The sequence below is a fragment of the Chlorocebus sabaeus genome, chromosome 16, assembly GCF_047675955.1.
Source record: "Chlorocebus sabaeus isolate Y175 chromosome 16, mChlSab1.0.hap1, whole genome shotgun sequence".
NCBI lineage: Eukaryota > Metazoa > Chordata > Mammalia > Primates > Cercopithecidae > Chlorocebus > Chlorocebus sabaeus.
The window spans coordinates 9,365,630-9,392,232 of record NC_132919.1 but is presented as its reverse complement, the minus strand read 5'-3'; the positions used below and the strand labels follow the sequence as shown (position 1 = coordinate 9,392,232).

Genomic DNA, 26,603 nt, shown 5'->3' with positions numbered 1-26,603 from the left:
TTTTGTAGATCTTTTTTTCCTAAAGCTTCCCTTTCCGTATTCCCTCCCTGCTTCCATCATGGGAATAAAATAGGTAATCCACATGATACATGCTCATTATAACAAGTCAAAAAAGCCGGGCGCGGTGGCTCATGCCTGTAATCCCAGCACTTTGGGAGGCCGAGGTGGGCGGATCACGAGGTCAGGAGATCGAGACCATCCTGGCTAACATCGTGAAACCCCGTCTCTACTAAAATACAAAAACTTAGCTGGGCGTAGTGGTGGGCGCCTGTAGTTCCAGCGACTCGGGAGGTTGAGGCAGGAGAATGGCGTGAACCCGGGAGGCGGAGCTTGCAGTGAGCCGAGATCACGCCACTGCACTCCAGCCTGGGTGACAGAGCAAGACTCTGTCTCAAAAAAAAAAAAAAAAGTTTCCAACTTGTGTTTTCTTTAAGTAAAAATTGGTAAGAAATTAAAAAACCTGTTCTTAGTTGAAAATAAAAGAATTATTTCTACTTCTTTCTTCTCTATTTACCAATCAATTTTTAATATATTACAGTCATCCCTAAGCATACGTGAGTGTTGGTTCCAGGACGTGCATGTAGGACGCATGTGGAGTGGGGGGTTCTTAGGCCTCAACACTCCCACATGTGTATTACTTTTTTCTTTCTGATACGGTGTTAAAACTCAAGGGATTACTTTTTTGGTTTACAAATGAGGAGACTGATTCTTAGAGAAGTCATTGTGCCCAAGGTGAATCAATGGAAGAGAGAGAACCAGAACTCAAGTCCTCTCATCCTTTGCCCTGGGTTTTGTCTCTTGGGCTTTGTCTCTCCTGCTTTTGAAATCTTACCGTGATTCCCTTTTATGGGCCCTCATGTATTCCTTTCCCACTGGCTTTGAGTACTTCGTCTTTCACATTTGCAGAGACAGTATTACCCTGTTCATAGGGACGGTATTCCACCAGGTGTTCAAGTGGCATATTGCTCCGTTTGCCTTGTGTGATTTTGTGGAAGGAGCAAAGGATTTGGTATTCGACAACCAGGGTTTGAGTTTTAACTACACATCATTTTCAGGAAAATGAAGGTAACTATGACTCCTCAAACGGTTGTGGCATCCAAATGAGATAAATCTATGTGGAGGCTCTTTGTAAACTGGAAAGTGTTCCATAGACATTAATGAACGATAGCACTCACCGTCTTAGAAGAAGGAAGTACAGAGTTAGCAGGCCATGTGGGGATGTCTTTCTATCTTGCACAGAACAACTGTGGACCATACATGATAGCATATAGTGAAACGCCACTTTGTGTGGTATGAGCCATAAATGATCTGGGCGATTAGAAAATGGAGAAATCAGTGTGAGGGGGAGGAAGCTGAGAAGGTCACGTATTTATACCACATACTTTCTGTCTTGTGTAGTTTCTTGAATCCTGCTCTTTCCAGGGTGGTAGTTTCCATACCAGTCTGCACATTGGTGCCCAGCTGATTGCATAAAACTCACCCAAGGGAGCTTATACATTCCTGGGCCCTGCTCGCATAGGGAAAGGATGGCATGGTTAAAAGCATGGTGTTGGCCAGGCACGGTGGCTCATGCCTGTAATCCCAGTGCTTTGGGAGGCCGAGGCAGATGGATCACTTGAGGTCAGGAGTTCAAAACCAGCTCGGGCAACACGGTGAAACTCCATCTTCACCCAAAATACCAAAAATGAGCCAGACATGGTGGTGTATGCCTGTAGTCCCAGCTACTAGGGAGGCTGAGGTGGGAGAATCACTTGAGCCCAGGAGGCCGAGGTTGCAGTAAACCAAGATTGTGCCACTGCACTCTAGCCTGGGTGACCGAGTGAGACCCTATCTCAAAAAAAAAAAAAAAAAAAAAAAAAAAAAAAAAAAAAAAAAAGCATAGGTGTCCATCTTGATAATTTGCTTTCTTAGATATGAAGTAGATGAATTGGTGTAATAATGGCAAGGTTATTGAGGTGGAAATGATGGCTATGTAGGCGGTCCTTGACTTTTGTATGTCTTGAATGGTATGCATTATTCATTGACACCCTTTGCCATGGTCTGAATGGTAGTGTCCCCCCAAGATTCATATGTTAGAACCTAATCCCCAATGTGATAGTATTAAGAGGTGAGACCTTTGGGGAAGTAAGTCATGAGGGCTCTGCCCTCAAGAATAGGATTAATGCCCTTATAAAAAAAGATTGAAGGGCGCTTCCTTGCCCCTTTGGACATGTGAGAACATGTGGAAGGCACCACCCATGGTGCAGAGAAAAAGCCCTCACCAGACATCGTATCTGCTTATGCTGTGCTCTTGGACTTCCCGGCCTCCAGAACTGTGAGCAGTACATTTCTGTGGTTTATAAATTGCCCAGTCTGAGGTATTTGGTTATAGCAGCCTGAAAGGACCGAGATAGAAACTGGTACCAGAAGTGGATACAAACTTGTACATTGTGTGTTGTTTTTCTCCCTTGTGTACCTTCTTGAATCCTGTCTTTAGAACGGCAATTTCCGTATCAGTCTGCACATTGGCACCCAGCTGGTTGCATAAAAGTTACCCGAGGGAGCTCACACATTCCAGAGGGAAAAGATGCCAGGATTGAAAACGTGGGTGTCCATCTCAAAATGTGGTGATTTTAGACATAAGTTAGACAAATTGGTATAATAAAAAGTAAGGTCACTTAGGTGAAAAATGATGATGATGTAGGTGGTCCTTGGCTTTTGTGCATCTTGAATGCATAAGCATTATTCACTGACGCTCTTAAATGGCCTTTTCATGCCTAATTTGGATTTTTGTATATCAGCTGCCAAACATACATTTCTATTAATATTATTGATGGTGGCACTGCCTGCCAGCTGATAATTTTGTTTCACTGGACTCGCATCTTTGTTCATAGGACAGCGTTGATGTGCACAATTGGTTGAATATTTTATTGCATTTTACCTTTACTTTATAAAATGAGCGAGAATGGAAACAAGTACAGTAAAGTGAAAACAGTAATGTTGAGACAAAGATGGAAATCATTAGGCATGCCAAACGCCTAAAGCAAGTGTAGATTGCTCATCTCGACTGGACACTCATTGGATTTATCATAACTGGGTTTGGTTGTCAAGAACCAACTGGAAGAAGATGCAGAGTTGTTATTACAGAAGGTGTCAAAAAGGCATGGCTCTAGGAACACCACCTCCCTCATATTATGTAAGTTCTGTTGACCTCTGCACATCTGTTTCTCTTTATGTATGTGTATGTATATATATGTACATATATATTTAATTGACATATAATCGTACATATTTATGGGGTACAGTGTGATTTTTTTTTTTTTTCCGAGATGGAGTCTTGCTCTGTTGTCCAGGCTGGAGTGCAGTGGTGCAATCTCAGCACACTGCAACCTCTGCCTCCCGGGTTTAAGTGATTCTCCTGTCTCAGCCTCCCAAGTCATTGGGACTACAGGCACACGCCACCACACCTGGCTAATTTTTTGTATTTTTAGTAGAGACGGGGTTTCACCATGTTAGCCAGGATGGTCTCGATCTCCTGACCTCGTGATCCGCCCACTTTGGCCTCCCAAAGTGCTGGGATTACGGGTGAGAGCCACCAAGCCTGGCTTACAGTGTGATATTTTGATACATGTATATATGTGTAATGATCAAATCGGGGTAATTAGCATACCCATGACCTCAAACCTGTATCATATCTTCATGTTGATAACATTCATAATCCTCTCTTCTAGCTATTCAAAAAACACTAAGTTTTCATTTGCTCTATTCACCTTAGTATACCACAGAACACCAGAACTCACTTCTCCCATCTAGCTGTTCTCCTGTAGCCCTTAACCAACCTTTCCTTTTCCCAACCCCCTGCCCTTCCCAGCCTCTGGTAACCACTCTCCTACTCACTGCTTGTATGATATCAACTTTTTTTTAGCTTCCTCATAGGGGTGAGAACCTGTGCCTTGTGTTTCTAAGCATGTTTTCGAGCGTGCATCACATGGTAGAGAAGCTGTTTGCAATAGTTGGCCCTCCTGGATTGTTGTAGCTGAACTGTAACCAGCAGGTGGCTCTCAATCACCATAAATTTGGTAGAGCAGCTCATTCATCTTTTACTTGGAATTCTTGTTTTTTGTATATGGCCCCTTTTTGCTCCGCTTCTGCTTTTAAGGTACCATGACCTGCACACATTGAAGGTACAGAAGTGTTCCTTTTGGTTTTTTTTTTTTTTGGCTTGAGATGGCCTGTGTGACTCTGAGGAGTAACGCTCTGGGGTTTCTGAAATTTGAGTTGGAGACCCATAAAAATGATGGCCTTTTCCACCCTGCATTTCTATTCTGTGAACTGTTTCATGAAGGTTTTCATTTAATGTGAAAACTTATTACTGGTAAATTTCGTGAGCAATGAATGGGAAAAAAATCGGGTTGCTTTTAAATTAGAACAATATTTGATTGTAATAGATTTCAAAGGCGCTATAGTGAAATTTCCTTGGATATTATGTAAGAAAGATATTTTCCTTGTTCTAGTTCTTGTTTGTTCTGGACTAATACTCGGGAGATTATTTATTCAGTTTGAACAAAAAATATTTTGAGTATCGACTTTGCAGTAGGCACAATGTTAGGCACTTATTGTCCTTTGAGTATTACCTCCATGAGGGCAGGTATTTATGTGTCTCTTGTTCACTTACAAGTCACTAGATTAGTGCCTGATACATAGAAGATATTCAGTATTTGTCAGATGGATGGATGGATGGAAGGAAGGATGGATAGGATACGGAAAAGAACAGGACGGAGTATTTGACTGAAAGACGTTCAGTATTTGGAGTAAATATGGCTCCAAATATTCCTATCTAGTCACGATCTCTTGAAGGACCAGTTTAACTTTGGGGTTGTTATTAGGTGCTGTGTTGAAGATGGAAAGGTAATGAAAAATTTCCCTTTCTCGAAGTTGTGTCAGTTTCTCCAAGTCACACAGGTTTGGCAATCTTTATTCCCTATATCCAGCCTATTCACCAACACTTGTGGAATTTCCCTGGAGCCACTATGTTAATTGTCCCTTTCTCTCTGTTCCCTCTTGTCACTTCCCTTGTCCAGACCCCTGTTACCTCCCCCCTAAATCACCGCACTGGCCTTTTGGCCTGCCTCTCTGACGGCAGCCTCTCTTCCGTGTAATCCAGTCTGTGTATTGTTGCCAGACTTCGTCTCTAAAGAATTTCTGTCAAAGAATCTATTTCTCATTGAAATTTGAGCCTCTGTGCATCTTTATATTCACAGAAAGAAACTACCAAAAAAAAAAAAAAAAATTCTGAAAAAGAAATTACCCTTTTATATCATAGGAGCATTTTCAAATCTATAGGCAAGTCTAATTACGAAACTTTGCAGACTCAGCTCACTCACACCCCAGCAGTATCTTCTCTCGTCCTAACTGTAGTCCTCCCTGTGGTCTGTGAATGCTCAAACACTGATATTTTTTCCAGACAAAACAAACATTTTATATAGTCACTTTGACATCTTTTGGAAACGCTAAGAAAGGCTAAAGAAAGCTCCTTCTTGGAATTCACTGCTTCTTCAATTCTGTATTCAGTTGATAAGAACGCCCTTCCTATGAACTCTTAACAAGCTTCAACTTCATTTGTCTGTAGAAAGACGTGGATTGTCTATGCACCCCCCCGATATTATCATAATTTAAATAATGTACATCATTTTCTTTGGGGAGATGAAAATGACATCATTTTATGTCTTTAGAAGTGATCGTGAAACTTTTTGATTAAATCTTGATAAGACAAGATATCTCATGTATTTACTAATGTGGCATTTATTTGATAAATTTCATTTATTTGAAAAGTTCCCTCTTGAAATAATATGGATAGAAATCATTTATTTAAAAAAAAATTCAAGTCTGTTCTAAACTCAGAAGCATAGTATTTAGCGTTTCCTTTCTTTAATTTCCTTTGCAGAGGAAAAAAATGCCTCTTAGTTGTCATTCCAAAAGTGAGGTTGACACAAGGTGTTTTACTGACTGAATCCCCTTTCAAGTCATTCCCTCCATCTGCTCGAACAGTATCAGTCTTTGCTGCTGAAGTCTTGAAGGCAGGTAGCATTTGATGAAGTTTTGCTTTGCTTGCTTTTTAAAACACGTTTCAAGATAAAAATGTGAAATGCTTCTCTCATTTTGTTTTTAAGCAAGAGAGCTTAAAAACCTCAATTGTTTTCCTAGTTCTGGTTCATAAACATTTACTGAATGCTTAAGCTCTGGCATATTCCGAGGCTCTGTTTTCTGGTCCTGGGGATATAAACATAACTGTCATGTGGCCTCTTCCCTCACAGAGCTCATAATTTAGGAAGGGAGACAGATGAGTAAATAACTAACTACAATCCCGCTTGATAAATGCCACGTTAGAGATTGTGAACGCAGCACCATGGGAATACCAGCGAGTGATTGATTCAAGGGAAGGGGGATGGGGCTAGGGATCAGGAAAGCCTAAGCAGGAGAATTGACATTTGAGTTGAACCTTAGGGGAATGAATAGAATTTTGCCAGATGGACAAAGCGGGTGGGGGTGGGGACACTCCAGACTCATGCAAAAACATGAGAGTGTGAAAGTTTGTGCCTTTGTCTGAGCAGTGGGGAGCAGTCTGTAGGGCTGAAGAAGTAGGGTGTGGAAGGGGGGATGTTGAGGAGATGATGTTGCAGAGATCACTGGGGCCATGTTGTAGCTTCTGGGGAGTCAGGGAGGTTTTTGAATAGGGAAGTGAGAGGGTGAGATCTCTGTTTTAAGAGCAATAATTCCTGCAGCAGAGGGTAGGGTGATTTGAACGAGGGTGACTGGGGACAAGGAGACCAATCAGAAGGCCGTAACCACGTTGTACATGAGAGGTGATGGGTGTGTGAGCCACGGCACTACCAATGGGGAAGGCAGTCAGGGCTTGGATGTGAGAACCATCTCTGAGGGAGGCCTTGTTGGTTGATGAGATGTGGTTAGAGGGAGACCAGAAAAAAAAAATGGCTTGGATGACTTGAGAATACAGGGATGCTGCTCACCAAAATAGAGAGCATACGAGAGGAAACAGCTTATGGGGTGAGAGCAATGGATTTGATTTTGGATATGTTGAGTTTGGGGAGGAATACCCAGTTGGAGATTTTTAAATGAAAAGTCACAAATGCAGATAAAGAACCTGTAGGGAGATATTATAGGTAGAGAGAAATTTGTAAGTCTCTTTAGCATCGTGATTTTCAATCAGGATAAGGGGTGGGAGGACATGCTTTGCCTGACTGTTTTTATATGTGGGGTTTCTTTTTAACTATTTGTGTGCTACTCCCCTCAACCCCTCCAGATTCCGGTATTGTCCTGCTAGGGAGGACAGCACGTTCCTCCCCACCCCTAGTTCAGAATTCACCACCATAATGACTCAAGGGAATGTGTCTGATTTCATTTGTGCTGGGCATAGACTATCTTTAGGCATTGCTAGCATCTTTTTTTTTTTTTTTTTTTGAGATGGAGCCTCGCTCTGCCACTCAGGCTGGAGTGCAGTGGCAGGGGATCTCGGCTCACTGTAACCTCCGTCTCCCGGGTTCAAGTGATTCTCCTGCCCCAGCCTCCCGAGTAGCTGGGATTACAGGCGCCCACCACTACGGCCAGCTAATTTTTTGTATTTTCAGTAGAGACAGGGTTTCACCATGTTGGCCAGGCGGGTCTTGAACTCCTGACCTCATGATTTGGCCACCTCGTCCTCTCAAAGTGCTGGGATTACAGGCGTCAGCCACCGCGCCCAGCCGCTAGCATCTGTTCTTACAGCCTGAAGCCCCTAGCACAGACAGACTTATCCAGAGACAGACAATACAGTGAGAGGAGTGGATCTAAATCGAATTCCCAAGGAACCCACATTTCAGTGGCAGATGGGGGAAGAGGTACCTGCAAATTATAGAGAAGGAACTGTCAGTGGGAGAGAGTGGTGTGGAACTGTCAGTGGGAGAGAGTGGTGTGGAACTGTCAGTGGGAGAGAGTGGTGTGGAGGAAGCCAAGAGAGGAGAGGATTCACGGAAAGGGGATAATAAGCTTAGCTGTGACACATGAGGCCTGGAAGAGGGGTCTGGTAAGGCCTGGGAAGAGTGTTTGGCAGTGAGGAGGCTGTGAGGGTGAAGATTTTAGTCGTGAAGGGGCAGAAGTTGACTTCAGTGGGTTGAGGAGTGAACGGGGTCAGGAAGTGGAGTTAGTGAGCGTAGGTTAATAATTCTTATGGAAGTTTGGCTGCAAACAGGAGAGAAGGTCGTTGCTTGAGGATTTATAGGATGGAGAAGAACTAGCAGAAAGCTAAAATGATGAGAGCCTGGGAGAGTAGGAGGATGAAAGTTCTTAGGACAAATGGAGGGTCACTGTAGCTACCTACCTCAGAATTCTAAATCCAGGCCCCCCAAATTTTGCCCACTCTCCACTCTTACGTCACATGTTTATGTGATACACATTCCCAGTCCTGGAGCCTCATTCACGTTTTTGCTTTTTCTTGGAATGCCTTACCATCTCTTCCTTTCTTTGCTAAACCTCATGCATTCTTCAAGGCTGCCTTAAATCTCCTCGCCTCTTTTCTTTCTTTCTTTCTTTCTTTCTTCCTTCCTTTCCTTTCCTTTCCTTTCCCTTTTCCCTTTTCCCTTTTCCCTTTTCCCTTTCCTTTCCTTCCTTTCCTTCCTTTCCTTCCTTTCTCTCTTTCTCCTCTTTCCTTCTCTTCTCTTCTCTCTTCTCTTCTCTTCTCTTCTCTTCTCTTCTCTTCTCTTCTCTTCTCTTTTCTTTTCTTTTCTTTTCTTTTCTTTTCTTTTCTTTCAGGGGTCTTGCTCTGTTGCCCAGGCTGGTCTGGAACGCTTGGGCTCAAGCACTCCTCCTGCCTTGACCTTCCAAAGTGCTGGGATTATAGGCGTGAGCTACTGTGCCCAGCCTCCTTACCTTTATGAAACCTCTGAAGTGATAGAAAGGAAATGCCTTTGGTGAAGAATCACAAGATGTGGGCTGAACCCTTAGCTCTGCCACTAGGTTGGTGGCCCTGAGGAAGCCACTGAAGGTCTCTTTGCCTTAGTTTTCTAGTCAGTAATACCTCTGCTGACTTACACACAGGGCTGTGTATGATTCACATGAGATAATGTTTGTGAAATGCCTTTGAAATCACAAAACATTATAGCACTGATGCGTGATACTGTAATTCCCTGACAACTCTCGTGGTTGATTTCATTCATTTATTTATGGGTTTTGCTGAAAAAATAATTCCATGTTTTTCTTTCAGTGTCCATTATGCCAGCCATAATGTGATAAAGGATGGAGTGATAAACAAGACCTGGTCCCTGCCCTCGTGGAGCTTATAGTCTAGCGTGGGAGACAGAAAGCAAACAAATGCATAATGGCTGGTGACTTCAATCCTATAAAGAAAAATTAAGCAAGATAAGGAGGAGTGGGGTGAAGGAGTGACAGAGACAGATGCTATTTTAGATGGAAGAGTCTGGGAAACCTCTCTGGGGAGACAACATTTGAGAGGAGATTAAAAAAACCTAATTCACAATTTGCAACAAGAGGAAATCATCTTTTGCAGGATTAAAAAGGGTACCTGCTTTCTCCCACCAAGATGAGTCTTCCCCACTTACTCGCCAATATCACTATTAACAAGGGTATCCTATCCTCAAGTGTTGGGTCAGAAAGAAGGTTGAAAACCACCGAGCGCGATGGCTCACGCCTGTAATCCCAGCACTTTGGGAGGCCGAGGCGGGCGGATCACGAGGTCAGGAGATCGAGACCATCCTGGCTAACACGGTGAAACCCCGTCTCTACTAAAAATACAAAAAATTAGCTTGGCGTGGTGGCGGGCGCCTGTAGTCCCAGCTACTTGGGAGGCTGAGGCAGGAGAACAGCATGAACCCAGGATGCAGAGCTTGCAGTGAGCCGAGATTGCGCCACTGCACTCCAGCCTGGGCGACAGAGTGAGACTCTGCCTCAAAATAAAAGAAGAAGGTTGAAAACCATTGGCCCATTTAGTTTGCTTGTTTTATGGGTGAGAAAACCAGAGCTGACGAGGTTTTTGGAATTGCCCAGGAGGGATACAAAGCTAGATGCTCTCTTATTTTAACTAGCGTGCTTCATGTTGGTTAGTTTCTCATTTCAATTTGATTATAAACTCCTTGAAAGCAAGAATTATATTTTCATATTTTTTTTCATATTTTCCTAGTACCTAGAACCGTAATAATAGGCACCATCCCAAATGTGAAATTGAACATAAAACCAAATGAAAAGAATCAGGTGTATATCCAGGGACACCTACGATCTCATGATCTTACCTGCTTTTCTGAGTGAAGGTATATCCATTGCTGGATTTCCTCATAGTTTTGGAGCATCAGCAAAGTAGAAACACCAAACAAACCAGAGAGAAGTGGAGTTAGATAGTTCAGCCTTGGGAATCAGATAACCCTGGGAAATCTTTTCTATGTATGTCCGTGGTGATGTATGTGTGATATTAGTATTAAGTTGTGCCCATATTGTCACTTTTATTTTCTAATAGGTGTTTATATACACATATGACTGTGGTTCTAACATTAAGTGACTCATTCCACCATTAAGTTTAGAGGAGCAATATCACCTCAGAGGCAATATACTCATTTGGATGCTCATAGCTGGTCCCTCACTGATGCACTTTCAAAGTATCTTTACATACCTCTGACCCACGTGCATTTGCAGTAAACCATGAATGAATCCCAGGTAATTCCTGATTTGAAAAACGGCTCTTGCAAGATGGTGTAAGAGTTGGGATAGGCTTTGATTGTGAATTTTCTTCTTTCCTTCCCTTTTCTATTGCATTCTTCCCCCTTATTTGAAGGTATGTGAAACTAAATAATTATTATAGAGAAGGAATCCAAAATCGTGACATCTCAGATACTTGGTACCAATCACATAAAGTAAGGCTTCAGGCTGCGTACAGCGGCTCATGCCTGTAATCCCAGCATTTTGGGAGGCTGAGGCAGGAGGCTTGTTTGAGCTCTGGAGTTCAAGACTAGCTTGGGCAACATAGCGAGACCCCATCTCTACAAATAATAAAAGCAATTAGCCAGGTGCAGAGGCATGCACCTGTAGTCCCAGCTACTCAGGAGGCTGAGGTGGGAGGATCCCTTGAGCTCTGGAGGTCAAGGCTGGGGTGAGTGATGATTGCACCACTGCACTTCAGCCTGGGCGACCGTGTGAGACCCTGTTTCAAATAAATGAATAGATGAATGAATGAATGAGAGAGAGAAAGACTTCAAAGAAACATGTTTGCCCTTTTGGTAAAGTGGAAGACAGTCATACTTCTGTTTGGCATGCTAATTAGTACACTTGAGACCAACTCGATGCTTAAAATCTTAGTCTAAGGAATCAAAATTATCTTCCAGTTTTGCCTGGGTTTGTCTCTTGAAACATATAATATTCTTACAAAGGCTTTCAAGTTCTAAACTAAAAGTGAAATTGATATAGCTTTTGGGATATCCAGATTTATTTCAATTTTTTAGTGCCTTCTGTGTAAAAAAAAAAATGCAACAATTGGTATTATGATAATAGTTAACATCTTCCAAGTACGACATTAGACACTTTGCACACATTTTACACATTGTGTCATCCCACCAGAATGCAAACAGCACCTATCGCAAGAATCTATGCTTTGTATGGGTGGAGATTTTGGTCTGTTTGTCTATATTCGATTTTTTCTTTATGCCCATTAATGAGAGCAATGCCACCTATATAGTAACTACTAAGTAAATGTTTTTGGAATGAAAAGTTATTGAATCCTCCAGCAACTTTCTGTTCGTATGTTGCCAGTAGGTGATACGCTGTTAGCTGTTCACTCCATATTGTGGGACAGTGTGCGTACAGTGAAGGATGATTTTCAGTTTCTGTCTTCTGTCTAGTAGATATGAACCTTATCTATATAAAAGGTTAAATAATAGGGTAACAGTTGTTTCTGGATGATATGGGAGATGTGAACAAAGCTAGAAGAATTATACGTAATGGAGATACGATTGAATATATACACATCACCTGGAAGTGTGCCTGAGCTGGGCAAATGCTTAATGCATGTTGACTATTATTGTCATTGCTACTGTAACATCATTGTCATCATTTGTTTTTTGTTTTTGTTTTGTTTTGAGTCGGAGTCTTCGCTTCATTGCCCGTGTTGGCGTGCAGTGGCGCGATCTCGGCTCACTGCAACATCCACCGCCTGAGTTCAAGCAATTTTCCTTGCCTCATCCTCCCGAGTAGCTGGGATTACAGGTGCCTGCCGCCATGCCTGGCTAATTTTTGTATTTTTAGTAGAGACGAGGTTTTATCATGTTGGCCAGGCTGGTCTCAAACTCCTGACCGCCGGTGGTCCGCCTGCATTGGCCTCTCAAAGTGCCGGGATTACAGGCGTGAGCCACTGTGCCTGGCCTATCATTTTGTTTTATTTGACATTTAATAATTATACATATTTATGGGATACCTAGTGATGTTTTCCTACATGTAATATTTAATGAGCCAGTCAGGATAATTAGCATGTTCATCATCTCAAACGTTTCTCATTTCTTTGTGTTGGGAACATTCTACATCCTCCTTCTAGCTACTTTAGACTATTATTGTTTTTTGTTTTGTTTTGTTTTGTTTTGTTTTGTTTTGAGACGGAGTCTCGCTCTGTCGCCCAGGCTGGAGTGCAGTGGCCGGATCTCAGCTCACTGCAAGCTCCGCCTCCCGGGTTTACGCCATTCTCCCGCCTCAGCCTCCCGAGTAGCTGGGACTACAGGCGCCCGCCACCTCGCCCGGCTAGTTTTTTGTATTTTTTAGTAGAGACGGGGCTTCACCGTGTTAGCCAGGATGGTCTCGATCTCCTGACCTTGTGATCCACCCGTCTCGGCCTCCCAAAGTGCTGGGATTACAGGCTTGAGCCACCATGCCCGGCCTAGACTATTATTGTTAACTGTAGTCATCCTACACTGGTGAATAGAACACTCAAGCTTATTCCTCCTGTCCAACTATAATTTCGTGTCCCTTAACAAATCTCTTGCTCTCCCCCTTTTCCCTACTCTCCCCAGTTTCTGGTGTGCTCTGTTATACTTTTTACTTCTATGAGATCAACTTCTTTTTAGCTTCTGCATATGAGTAAGAACATGCAGTGTTTAGCTTTCTGTGCCTGGCTTATTTTACTTAATATCCTCCAGTTCCATCCATGTTGCCATGAATGACAGGATTTCATTCTTTTTCATGGCTGAATAGTATTGTGTTGTGTGTATATACCACACTTTCTTTATCCATTCATCTGTTGTTGGATAGTTTGATTCCATATTTTGCCTACTGTGAATAGTGCTGCAGTAAACATGTGGTTGTGGCTATCTCTTCAAGATACTGATTTTCTTTCCTTTGGATAAGTGCCCAGTAGGGGGATTGCTGGATCATATGGTAGTTCTAGTTCTAGTTTTTTGGGGAACCCCCATACTGTTCTCCATAGTGGCTCTACTAGTTTACATTTCTACCATCTGTGTCTAAGAGTTCCTGTCTCTCAACCTCCTCACAAGCATTTGTTGTTTTGTGTTTTTGATGACAGACATTCTAAGTGGAATGAGATGATACCTCATTGTGATTTTGATTTGCAGTTCCCTGACAATTAGTAATGCTGAGCAGTTTTTATATATTTATTGGTGCATTTGTATGTCATCTTTTGAGAAATATTTTGTCAGATCATTTGTCTTTCTTTCACATATTTTGTGTATTTATTTTTTTTGAAATAGAGTGTCACTTTGTTGTCCAGGCTCAAGTAACCCTCCTACTTCAGCCTGAGTAGCTGGGACTATAGGTGCATGTCACCATGCCTAGCTCACTTGCCCATTTTTCAATCTATTATTATGATTTTTTGCCATTGAGCTATTTTGAGTTCCTTATATATTTTGCATATTAATCCCCTGTTAAACAGTTTGCAAATATTTTCTCCTATAGATTGTATTTTCAGTCTATTGACTGTTTCCTTTGCTGTGCAGAAGCTTTTTAGCTTGATATAATCTCATTTGTTTCTTTTTGTTTTTGTTGCCTGTGCTTGTGAGGTCTTACTCATGAAATCTTTTCCCAGATGAACATCCTGAAGTGTTTTCCTTGTTTTTGCCTGGTACTTCTGTGGTTTCGGGTTTTACGTTTAGGTCTTTGATTCATTTTGAGTTGATTTTTGCATAGGGTGATGGATGGGTGTCTAGGTTCATTCTTACGCATGTACATATTCAGTTTCCCAGCACCCTTTACTGAAGAGAGTGTCTTCCCCAGGGAGTATTCTTGGCACCTCTGTCAAAAATCAGGAGACTTGGCTTGGCTGTGTTCACACCTGTAATCCCAGCATTTTGGGAGTCTGAGGTGGGCAGATTGGAGTTTGAGGCCAGCCTGGGCAACATGGTGAAACGTCATCTCTACAAAAAGTGTCTGAGTGTGGTGGCATGTGCCTGTAATCCCAACCACTCAGGAGGCTGAGGTGGGAGGCTCACTTGAGCTTGGGAGGCACAGGTTGCAGTGAATCAAGATCGTATCACTGCACTCCAGCTGGGTTACAGAGTGAGACTCTGCCTCGGAAAAAAAAAAAAAAATCAGTTGGCTCTAGATACATGGATTCATTTCTGGGTTCTGTATTCCCTGTTCCGTTGGTCTGTGTGTTTGTTTTTATGTCAGTACCATAAAAACAGCATTGTAGTACATTACTACAGCTTTGTAGTATATTTTGAAGTCTGGTAGTGTGATGCCTCCAGCTTTGTTCTTTTTGCTTAGGATCGCTTTGGCTCTTCAGGGTCTTCTGTGATTCCTTGTAGATTTTTAAGATTTTTTTTTTTTTTTCTATTACTGTGAAGAATGTTATTGGTATTTTGATAGAGATTGCATTGAATCTGTAGCTTTCTTTGGGTAGTATAGTCATTTTAACAATATTAATTCTTCCAATCCATGAGCTTGAAATACCTTTCCCTTTGTCTGTATCCTTTTCAGTTTCTTTCATCAGTGTTTTGTAGTTTTTCTTTTAGAGATCTTTCACCTCCTTGGTTAAATTTATTCCTAGGTAATTTTGGGGGGGGATTGCTATTGTAAATGAGATTGTCTTCTTGATTTCTTTTTCAACTAGTTCATTATTTATAGAAACACTACTTTCATATTTTCGTATGTTGATTTTGTATCCTGCAACTTTACTGAATTTGTGTATCAGTTCTAAGAGGTTTGTTTTTTTTTTTTTTGGTAGTTTTTAGGCTTTTGTCTCTATAAGATCATGTTTTCCGCAAACAGAAACAATTTGACTTTCTCCTTTCCAATTTGAATGCCATTTATTACTTTCTCTTGTCTGATTACCATAGCTAAGACTTCCAGTACTGTGTTGAGTACGAGTGATGAGAGTGGGCATCCTTGTCTTCTAGTTCTCAGAGGGAAAGCTTTCACCTTTTCTGTATGATGTTAACTGTGGGTTTGTCATATATGGCCTTTATTGTGTTGAGGTACTTTCCTTCGATACTTAATTTATTGAGAGTTTTGAATTGAGATGTTGAATTTTATCAAATATTTTTTCTGCATCTATTGAGATTATCATATGGGTTTTGTCCTTTATAGTTGATGTGATGTATCACATTTATTGATTTGTGTATGTTGACCCATCCTTGCATTCCTGGGGTAAATTTCACTTGATCATAGTATATTATCTTTGTGATGTATTGTGGATTTGATTTGCTAGCATTCTGTTCAGGATTTTTTGTGTGTATATTCATCAGGGATATTGTCCTGTACTTTTCTTTTTCTGTTGTATTCTCATCTGCTTTTGATATCAGGGTTATTCTAGCCTCTTAGAATGAATTAGGTAGAATACCCTCCCCTTTGATTTTTTGGAATAGTTTGAGAAGAATTGGTATGCATTTTTCTTTAAAGGTTTGGTAGAATTCAGTATGAAAGCCATTTAGTCCTGGACTTTTCTTTGTTGGCAGATTTTATATTATTGATTCAAACTCATTACTTGTTATTGCTCTGTTCAGGTTTTAAAAAAACATGTCTTCTTGATTCAATCTTGGTAGGTTGTATGTGTCCAGAAATTTACCCATTTCCTCTAGGTTTTTGAATTTATTGAGTTCAAAACTCAATATAGAGTTGTTCGTAGTATCCTGTAATGATTCATTGTATTTCTGTGGCATCCATTGTAATGTCTCCTTTTTCTTGTCTGATTTTGTTTGTTTGAGTCATATCTCTTTTTTTCTTAGTCTAGCTACTGGTTTCTCAATTTTATCTTTACACAAAACCAACTTTTATTTTGTTAGTTTTTTAAATACATTTTTTATTTCAATTTCATTTATTTCTCCTCTGATCTTTATTATTTCTTTCCTTTACTAATTTTGGGTTTGGTTTATTCTTGCTTTCCTAGTTTCCTTGAGATACATTATTAGGTTATTTGAAATCTTTCTAGTTTTTTATCGTAGGCCTTTATTGTTATACAGTTGCCTCATAGTACTACTTTTGCTGTGTCCCATAGGTTGCGGTATGTTGTGCCTCTATTTTCATTTACTTTAAGGAATTTTAAAATTCCATTCTTAATTTTGTCCTTCACTCATTGGCTGTTCAAGAGTATGTTGTTTAATTTCCATGTATTTGTATCATTTTGCATGTTCCTCTTGTTATTGATATTTTCCACTGTGGTTAAATAAGATAGTATGATTTCAATTTCAAAGTCTAAAAAAATTTTTGAGACTTGTTTTGTGTCCTAACATATGGTCAGTCCTGGTGAATGTTCTGTGTGCTGTTGACAAGAATGTATTTTCTGTAGCTGTTGCATGAAATGTTCTGTAAATGTCTGTTAAGTCTGTTTGTTCTGTGGTGTAGTCTGTCTGAATAATCTGTCCAGTGCTGACAGTGAGATGTTAGAATCCCCAGCGATTACACTATTTGAGTCTCTCTCTCCTTTTAGAGCTAATAATGTTTGCTTTATATATCTGAGTGCTCTGGTATTGAATGTGTATATATTTACAGTTGTTATATTCTCTTGTTGAATTGATCCCCTTATTATTATGTAATGTCCTTCTTTGTCTAATTTCACAACTTTTGACTTGAAGTCTGTTTTGTCTGATATAAGTACAGCTACTCCTGCTTACCTTTGGTTTTCGTTTGCATAGAATATCTTTTTCCATACCTTTGCTTTCATTCAGTCTATGTGTGTCTGTAGGTCAGGTGAGTTTCTTTTAGGCAGCATATAGTTGAGTCTAGTCTTGTTTTTTGTTGTTGTTGTTGTTGTTTTTTAATCTAGTTATCCAGTCTATGTCTTTTAATGAGTTATTTAATTCACTTACATTCAAGGTTATTATTAATAGGTGAGGACTTACCTTGTCATTTTATTGATTGTTTTCTGGTTGTTTTGTATATCCTTTGTTCCTTACTTCGTCTTATTGTTTATTTTTGTGGTTGGGTAGTGTTCTGAAGTGATAAGGCTTGATTTCTTTCTTTCTTTCTGGTTTTCCTTGGTATTTTGGCTCCACCCATGAGTTTTATAGTGTCACATGTTTTTATAATGGCTGTTATGATCTTTTCACTTCCAAGTATAATACTCCCTTGAGCATTTCTTGTAGGACTGGTCTAGTGGTGATGGATTACCTTAGTTTTTGCTTGTCTGTGAAAGATTTTATTTCTCTTTCATTTCTGGAAGATATCTTTGCTACATGTAATATTCTTGGTTGGCAGATTTTTTTTTTTCTTTTAGTGCTTTGAACATAAAATCCTATTCTCTCTTGATTGGTAAGATTTCTGCTGAGAAATCTGCTATTAGTCTAATGGGAATTCCCTCATAGGTGATTTGATGCTTTTCTCTTGCTGTTGTTGTTGTTGTTGTTGTTATTTGTTTGTTTTTGAGATGGAGTCTTGCTCTGTTGCCTAGGCTGGATTGCAGTAGTGTGGTCTCGGCTCACTGCAACCTCCGCCTCCTGGGTTCAAGTGATTCTCCTGCCTCAGCCTCCTGAGTAGCTGAGATTACAGGCACCTGCCACCACACCCAGCTAATTTTTTTGTATTTTTGGTAGAGACAGAGTTTCACCCTGTTGGCCAGGCTGGTCTTGAACTCCTGACATCATGATCTGCCTGCCTCGGTCTCCCAAAGTACTGGGATTACAGGCATGAGCCACTGCACCTAGTCCTTCTCTTGCTGTTTTTAGGATTCTTTGTCTTTGACTTTTGATAATTTGACTCTAATGTGCCTAAGAGGGGTCCTGTTTGAATGGAATCTATTTGGGATTCTTTTGGCTTCCTGGATCTGGAAGCTCCCAAGACGTGGGAAGTTTACAGCTACTATTTCATTCAATGTTTTCTGTACATTTCCCCTTCTTTTCTCTTTCTGGAATACCTACAATATGCATGTTCACTTAATGGTGTCCCCTGAATTATGTAGGCTTTCTTCATTCCATTTTACTTTTTTCTTTTTCCATTTTTCTGTGTTATTTCACAAGGTCTGTCTTCAAGTTCAAAAATTCAGCCACGCATGGTGGCTCACACCTGTAATCCTAGCACTTTGGGAGGCCAAGGCAGGCAGATCACTTGAGGTTAGGAGTTTGATACCAACCTGGCTAACATGGTGAAACTCCATCTCTACCAAAAAATACAAAAATTAGCTGGATGTGATGGCACACCCTGGAGGTGGAGGTTGCAGTGAGCTCAGATAATGCCACTGCACTCCAGCCTGGGTGACAGTGAGAACCTGTCTCTAAATAAATAAATAAATAAATAAATAAATAAAATTCTGCTTTGTCTATTCTTTTGGTAAAGCTCTAGCTTATATTTGTTTATTCATTGAATTATTCTACTCTAGGATACCTGTTTTGTTCTTTTTTATGGTATTTATCTTCTTGTTGAATTTCTTATTCATGAATTGTTTTCCTGATTTCATCAAATTGTCTAGCTCTATTATCTTGTATCTCACTGTAAGATTACTATTTTGAATTCTTTTTCTGTCATTTTATATATTTCTCTATCATTGGGGTCTATTACACAGGAATTATTGTATTCCTTTGGAGGTGTCATGTTTCCTTACTTTTTCATGTTCAATGTATCCCTATGTTGATTTCTATGCATCTGGTGGAATAGTTGCTTCTTCCAATTCTATGCAGTAGGTTTTGCAGGGAAAGAAATATTCATATGACTGGATCTTGGGGTGTTGGTTTAGTGGGATGCATTGGTTTTGGTTCCAGGTGGGCATAGTAGTGTAGTTTTTGTGTAGTTTCTTCAACTGTAATCCATGCTAGTGATGTTTATGAGTGTCTCAGTGGCCTCAGCTGAGAGGCTTTGTGGTGGTGGTGGCATGACATTGCCAGGGATGTGCTCACTGGGCTATTTGTCAGGTCAACGATGCATGCATTCACATGGTGGGTTGTCCAACTTGGGGTCTCACTTGCTGGGGTTGGGATTGGTTCCCTTACTCTGGCTGAGGGCACAGTTGCTTGGTTGCTTGGCCAGGCTGGGAGTATGCCTGCCAGTGGTGGCCTATTGGACTGTTTCTCAGGTTCAGGACATGGGCGCACTGCTGCTCAGCTCTCCTGGGGGGAATGCCTGCTGCAGACAGCCCACAGGGTTATTTCTCAGGCATGAGAGGTGGGCATAAGGCTGCTTGACAGCCCTCTGGGCATGTCTGCCGGGAGTGGCCTGAGGAGTTGCATCTCAGACCTGGATGTGAACACAGGGCTGCTCAGCTGGCCTAGGGGAGTTGCTGCTGGGGTTGACCCATGGGCTGTTTTTCAGGCCTGGGATGTGGACATAGGGCTACTTGGTTAGCTTGGGGTTATGTCTGCCAGCGGCATCCTGCAGGGTTGTTTCTCAGGCCCTGATTGAGGTATGGAGCCTTTCGGTAGGCTGGGGGCATGCCTGTAGGGGGCTGCACTGCCCGACTGTTTTACAGATCCTGGATGCAGGAGTGTAGTCACTCTGCTAGCCTGTCAGTTGCACAGGGCCTTCTGCTTGCAGGAGGGTATACAGCAGTTTGGTTGGCTCGAGAGTGGGTTTGCCCTGGGTGGGACTCTTTCTGTGGCTGAAAGTGAGGATGGTGGTTTTCCTTCAGTGCAGGACCAGAGTCACAGCCATTCCTGGGACCTGGGGTGTGGAGTTCAGCCACCTGTGTAGGTTTGGTGGCATGAAGATGGAGTCCCAGTGCTGGAAAGGTGCAATGGCTACTGGCCCCAAGAGGAGGGCACACTCCAGAGGGAGCTGTGGTCTGAAGATGGCGCCATGCTGTAGTAACTTGGCTCATGGGGTGGGTGGGGAGTGGGGTGTACGCCTAATCTGGGGCAGTGCAACTGTACGAATTCCCAGCAGCTCTCCAAACTGGGCTCAGAACTTGGAAGGACTGGGGGATCCTCCTGTAGTAAGGACGGTAGGTGTTTGCCGTGGCAGTGGAGGCAGGTGGAAATCTCCTGCTTACCTTTTCCTCACAGGGAGAAGGCCCTCATATGTCCAGGCCTACCCAATCCTGGTGGAAGAGATGGGGCCACAGAGGCTGGGGGCCTTCATGATGCCCTTCTAGACTTTCAGTCACCACAGGGGCCTCTCCACTTCCCCACTGCAGTCCAGTGCTTTCCCACACTGAAGTCAAATCTTAGCTGTTTATTCATTGCCTTTGTCCTTCCGTAAGAAAGTGGGGGGGGCAGGTGAGCACCAGGTGCCTCTAATCAGCCATCTTGCTGATGTCCCACCCACCATTTATTCTATGATTTTTCATGAATCTGATGAGAGCTCTAAAGTGAATGTTCATCTCTTCGTTGAAGTGGTCATAAGGTGGTGTTCTGGACAAGATGATCTTCTCAGCTTGGACAGAATGTGGACAGGCAGGGAGAGGAGAGGAGCTACTTGAGAGGAGAATCCTGAAAATATGGGGACTGAGGTGGAAATCATGTGTTTTCTGATCCTTAGGTAGCGAGACCAACTGGTCTGGTGCAGAAAGGGCACATGGATCATTAGAGGGAGTAAGGTTAAGATTGATAAATCAGAATGTGTTTATTCTGTTATGAATGCTACATTAAAGTCACAAAATTGGTATTGAAACCCTGCATGTGTCTGTGAGCAATCAAATACTCCTTTTTTTTTTTTTTTTTAGAGACAGAGTCTTGCCCTGCTACCCAGGCCGCAGTGCAATAGCGCTATATTGGCTCACTGCAACCTCTGCCTCCCAGTTCAAGCAGTTCTCCTGCCTCAGCCACCCAAGTAGCTGGGATTACAGACGCCCGCCGCCAAGCCTGGCTAATTTTTTTTGTGTTTATTAGAGACAGGGTTTCATCATGTTGGCCAGGGTGGTCTGGAACTCCTGACTTCAGGTGATCTGCCCACCTCGGCCTCCCAGATTGCTGGGATCACAGGCATGAACCACTACGCCTGGCTCCAAATACCCTTTAATGGGAAATTATATGGTCTCTTTTTTAAAAACAACAACAACAACAACAATAACATTGTAATCTGTAGTCGCAACATTGTATCTGCTTGAGAAATAATATTTGTACCTTTGGGGTCACATAGCCTCTGAGACCAACTTTGTCCTAATAAAAAGACTACTGTTCAGCCTTCTGTTTTTGAAATTTAAGAACCTCATTTATTACCAACTTCTCTTAGGATTATTAACTCAAACATTTCTTAGAGGATTAGTACAAATATTATGTTCTCTCATCATCTCTATAACAGGCTGTAATTCTGAGGACCAACCTTGTGCCTCATTCATCCCTGTATCTCTTCCAGCACTGAATACAGTTCCTGGCATAAACTCAGGGTGCAATAAATTGTGTTTGAACTGAATTTTCAAAGCATTCAAGGCTGGCCACCTCTGCACTTGGTGGGAGTAATTTGCATTTGAGCTGCATGTTTTGAGATATATCAATATCGTTTAATATTGTTCTTTAGGTCCAGCCTGATGAGTGAAGAGGCTAAGCGAGGAGCACCCAACCCTTGGCTCTTTGAGGAGCCAGAGGAGACCAGAGGCTTGGGTTTTGATGAAATCCGGCAACAGCAGCAGAAAATTATCCAAGGTACCAAATACCCTGAGGAGTGTGGGCTCAGAAACCTTGCCAGAATTTTTTTTTTTTTTTTTTTTTTTTGAGACAGAATCTTGCTCTGTCACCCAGGCTGGAGTGCAGTGGCATGATCTTGGCTCACTGCAACCTCCACCTCTTGGGTTCAAACGATTCTCCTGCCTCAGTCTTCCGAGAGGCTGGGACTACAGGCGCGTGCCACCATGCCTGGCTAATGTTTTGTATTTTTTTAGTCGAGACAGGGTTTCACCCTGTTAGCCAGGATGGTCTTGATCTCCTGACCTCATGATCCTCCCACCTTGGCCTCCCAAAATGCTGGGATTACAGGCGTGAGCCACCATGCCCGACCACCAGATTTTTTACTGGAGCCTTGATTGTTCCTCATCCCCATTGAAAATTGGAGTGAAAACTGCTGGTCTTTTAAAGCTTTTGGCGTGTGCCTCGGGATACCTGAGGAATAGACAGTCGCTGTCACTCACCTCAGTGGCTCATGGAAGTGGTGACTTTGGGCAACAGCAGAGACAGCGGATCTGAGTCAAAGTCCGAGTGAATTTGATGCCTATGCTCTGTGCTTTAGCTTCACGACTGGGAATTAGTCTCCAAATGCAAGACTCCATTTTTGTTGTTGTTGTTGTTATAAAATATGTCAATTTGGCTTTTCTTTTTTATCTTTTGCCCTGTGGCTTTTTTACTTTTTTTTTAAATTTTCTTATATTTGTAAAATTTCAGAAGTAATGCATGATTGTTATACAAAGTGTAAACAATATAGGAATGTCTAAGATGAAAGCCCTCCATATTGGTTCTCCAATCTCAAACTGGAAACAGATTAATATGTATTTCCTTAGACCTTTTGTATATATTCACATACATATATTCAATATAAATACACGTATTTTACATAAATGGAATCATGAGATATTTAGCTCTCTCCATATACATATAATTCCACACCTTTTTAAAACTTAGTATGTGTCAGCTGGGTGTGGTGGCTCACGCCTGCAATCTCAGCACTTTGGGAGGCCAAGGCGGGTGGATCACCTGAGATCAGGAGTTAGAGACCAGCCTGGCCAATATGGTGACACCCAGTCTCTACTAAAAATAAAATAATTAGGCACATGTGGTGGCACGCACCTGTAAACTCAGCTACTCGGAAGACTGAGGCAGGAGAATCGCTTGAACCCAGGAGGCAAGAGGTTGCGGTGACCTGACATAGCATGCCACTGCACTCCGGCCTGGATGACAGAGTGAGACTTCAGCTCAAAGAAAAAAAAAAAACTTAGTATGTGTTATGAACTTTTTAAAATGTCAGTATGCACAGCTATATTATTCTTTCTAATTCTGCTTTTTAAAATCAGCTTTATTGCCAGGGCTAGTGGCACACGCCTGTACTCCTGACACTTTGGGAGGCCAAGGTGACAGGATGGGTTGAGTGTAGGAGTTTGACACTAGCCTAGGCAACATAGTAAAATCCCATCTTTAAAAAAATTAACAAATAAAAAGGAAGAGGAAGGAGGAGGAGGAGGAGAAAATAAATCTAAAATCAGCTTTATTGATATATAGTTGATGTGATCATAAATGGCCGATGTTTGAAGTATATGATTTGATAAGCTTTGACATGCATATATGCCTGTGAAACCATCACTACAATAAAAATAATGAACCTAATTGTTACTCCCAAAAGTTTTCTTCATGCCTCTTTGTAATTCGTCCTATTGTTCCTCCCCGCCATGCCCAGACAACTGCTGAACTGCTTTCTGTCACTATAAATTAGTTTCTATTTTCTATAATTTTATATAAATAGAACTATACAGTATGTATCTTTTGGGGAAGAAGGAGCTCTGGCTTCTTTGTCTAAGCATAATTAAGATTCATTGAACTGGTTATGTGTATCAGTATTTCACTCTTTTTTTTTTTTTTTTTTTTGAGACACAATCTGGCTTTGCTGCCTAGCTGGAGTGCAGTGGTACGATCTCGGCTTACCACAACCTCCACCTCCTGGGTTCAAGCAATTCTCCTGCCTCAGCTTCCCGAGTGTCTGGGATTACAGGCACCTGCCATCATGCCCAGTTAATTTTTTTTGTGTGTATTTTTAGTAGAGATGGGGTTTCACCATGTTGGCCAGGCTGGTCTTGAACTCCTGATCTCAAGCGATCCACCCGACTCGGCCTCCCAAAGTGCTGGGATTATAGGCATGAGCCACCACGCCCGGCCTGCGTTTCACTCTTACATTGTAAATTTGTATTCCATTGTATGGATTTACCTCAATCTGTGTATCCATTCACCTGTTGATTAATATTTGGGTGGTTTTTAGTTTTTGGCTGTTACAAAGAAAGCTGCTATTTGCATTCATGTATAAGTCTTTGTATGGACATAAATTTGCATTTTTTTTTCTGAGGTAAATACCTACAAGTGGAATGACTGAGTCATATAGTAGCTGTATGACTTTCTAAATTTAAAACAATTTTTAATTTGCAAGTAAAAATTATCTGGTTTGCAACATGTTGCTTCGAAATATGTATACATAGTAGAATGGGCAAGTCAATCTAATTAACTTGTGTATTAGCTCACATGCATATTTATTTGTGGTGAGAACACTTCAAATCTACTCTCTTAGCAGTTTTTAAGCATATTAGTCACCCTATTGTACAGCAGATCTTTTGAGCTTATTCTTTCTGTCTAACTGAAATTTTATATTCTGTGACCCGCATCTCCTCATCTCTCCCCCAACCCCCAGGGCTTGGTAACCACTCCTCTGCTCTCTGCTTCTCTGAGTTCACCTTTTTCAGATTCCACGTATCAGTGAGATCATGTGGTATTTGTCTGGTTTTCTTTGCCTACAAATCCCAGCAGTGGGATTGCTGGGATCACTTTTAATTTTCTGAAGAACCTCCGTACTGTTTTCCATAATGGCTGCAGTAAATTTACATCCTCACCAACAGTGTGCAGGGATTCCCTTTTCTCCACATTCTTGCCAGCACTTATCTTTTTTCTTTTTGATCATAGCCATTCTGACAGGTGTGAAGTGATAGCTCATCATGTTTTGTTTGTTTTTGTTTGTTTTTGAGACAGAGTCTCGCTGTGTCACCCAAGCTGGAGTGCAGTGGTGCAGTCTCTGCTCACTGCAAGCTCCGCCTCCCAGGTTCATGCATTTCTCTTGCCTCAGCCTCCCGAGTAGCTGGGACTACAGGCGCCCGCCACCACGCCCGGCTACTTTTTTGTATTTTTAGTAGAGATGGGGTTTCACCGTGTTAGCCAGGATGGTCTCGATCTCCTGACCTTATGATCCGCCCACCTTGGCCTCCCAAAGTGCTGGGATTACAGGCTTGAGCCACCGCACCCAGCCTGTTTGCTTTTTTGAGACTCTGTTGCCCAGACTGGAGAGCAGTGGTGTGATCCTGGCTTATTGCAACCTCCGTGTCCCAGGTTCAAGCGATTCTCCTGCCTCAGCCTCCCGAGTAGCTGGCATTACAGGCGAGTACCACCATGCCCAGCTAAGTTTTGTATTTTTAGTAGAGATGGGGTTTCTCCATGTTGGTCAGGCTGGTCTCAAACTCCTGACCTCAGGTGACCCGCCCACCTTGGCCTCCCATAGTGCTGGGATTACAGGTGTGAGCCGCTGCGTGTATGGGCCTATTTCTGTTGTACTCTCTGTTCTGTTCTTTTCTGGAAAAAGACAGAGAGTTTATCTTTATACCAGTCTGTTTGTTTATCTTTATACCAGTGCCACACTGTATTATTTAACCTCTATGATGAGGTAAGTAAGATAGTACAGGTCATCCAGCTTCGTTTATTTTTACAATTTTATTGAATATTCTAGGTCTTTTGCATTTCCATGTGAATTTTAGAATCTCTTTTTAATTTTACAAAAGAAAGCTTCCTGGGCATTTGATTGAGATTACATTGAATTTTTAGATTAGTTTGAGGAGAATTGATATTTTAACACTATTGAATCTCAAATTCTCTCAGCAATGCTTTTTTAGTTTTTGCTATACATGTCTTATATATCTTTTATCCTATTTATTCCTAAGTATTTCATATCTTTTTTTTTTTTGAGGCAGAGTCTCGCTCTGTCGCCCAGGCTAGAGTGCAGTGGTGAGATCTCGGCTCACTGCAAGCTCTGCCTCCCAGGTTCACGACATTTTCCTGCCTCAGCCTCCTGAGCAGCTGGGACTACAGGTGCCCGCCACCACGCCCGGGTAATTTTTTGTATTTTTTTTAGATAGAGACGGGGTTTCACCATGTTAGTCAGGATGGTCTCGATCTCCTGACCTCGTGATCAGCCCACCTCGGCCTCCCAAAGTGCTAGGATTACAGGCATGAGCCACCGTGCCTGGCCTTCATATCTTTTATTCTAAGTAGCATTTTGAAAAGGTCAATTTCTAATTGTTGCTTGTGTATCAAAGTACAATTGATCTTTGTATATTGATCTTGGATCATGCAGCCTTGCTAGACTCACTAATTTCTGAATGGTACTCAGCTCGAGAATCAAAGTGGCCCCTGTGCAGGTCTGCAGAGTGCTCTCTGCAGTCCTCTCTGGTCCTGTGCCCTACATCCTCTAACCACCATGGCCTCTTTGGACTTTTCTCAACTCAAGGAAAATGCTGGGCTGCACCTGCGTTCTCC

General features: G+C 41.9%; 1 protein-coding gene across 1 annotated transcript in view; it reads left to right on the top strand.

Annotated features, from left to right (window-relative positions):
• Window positions 1-26,603, top strand: part of STX8 (syntaxin 8) — a 331,533-nt gene that overhangs the window by 46,235 nt on the left and 258,695 nt on the right. Inside the window, exon 5 of the mRNA XM_008010330.3 lies at window positions 21,853-21,977. Within this exon, the coding sequence (XP_008008521.1) occupies window positions 21,853-21,977 (125 nt within the window). The remainder of the gene's footprint in view (window positions 1-21,852; window positions 21,978-26,603) is intronic.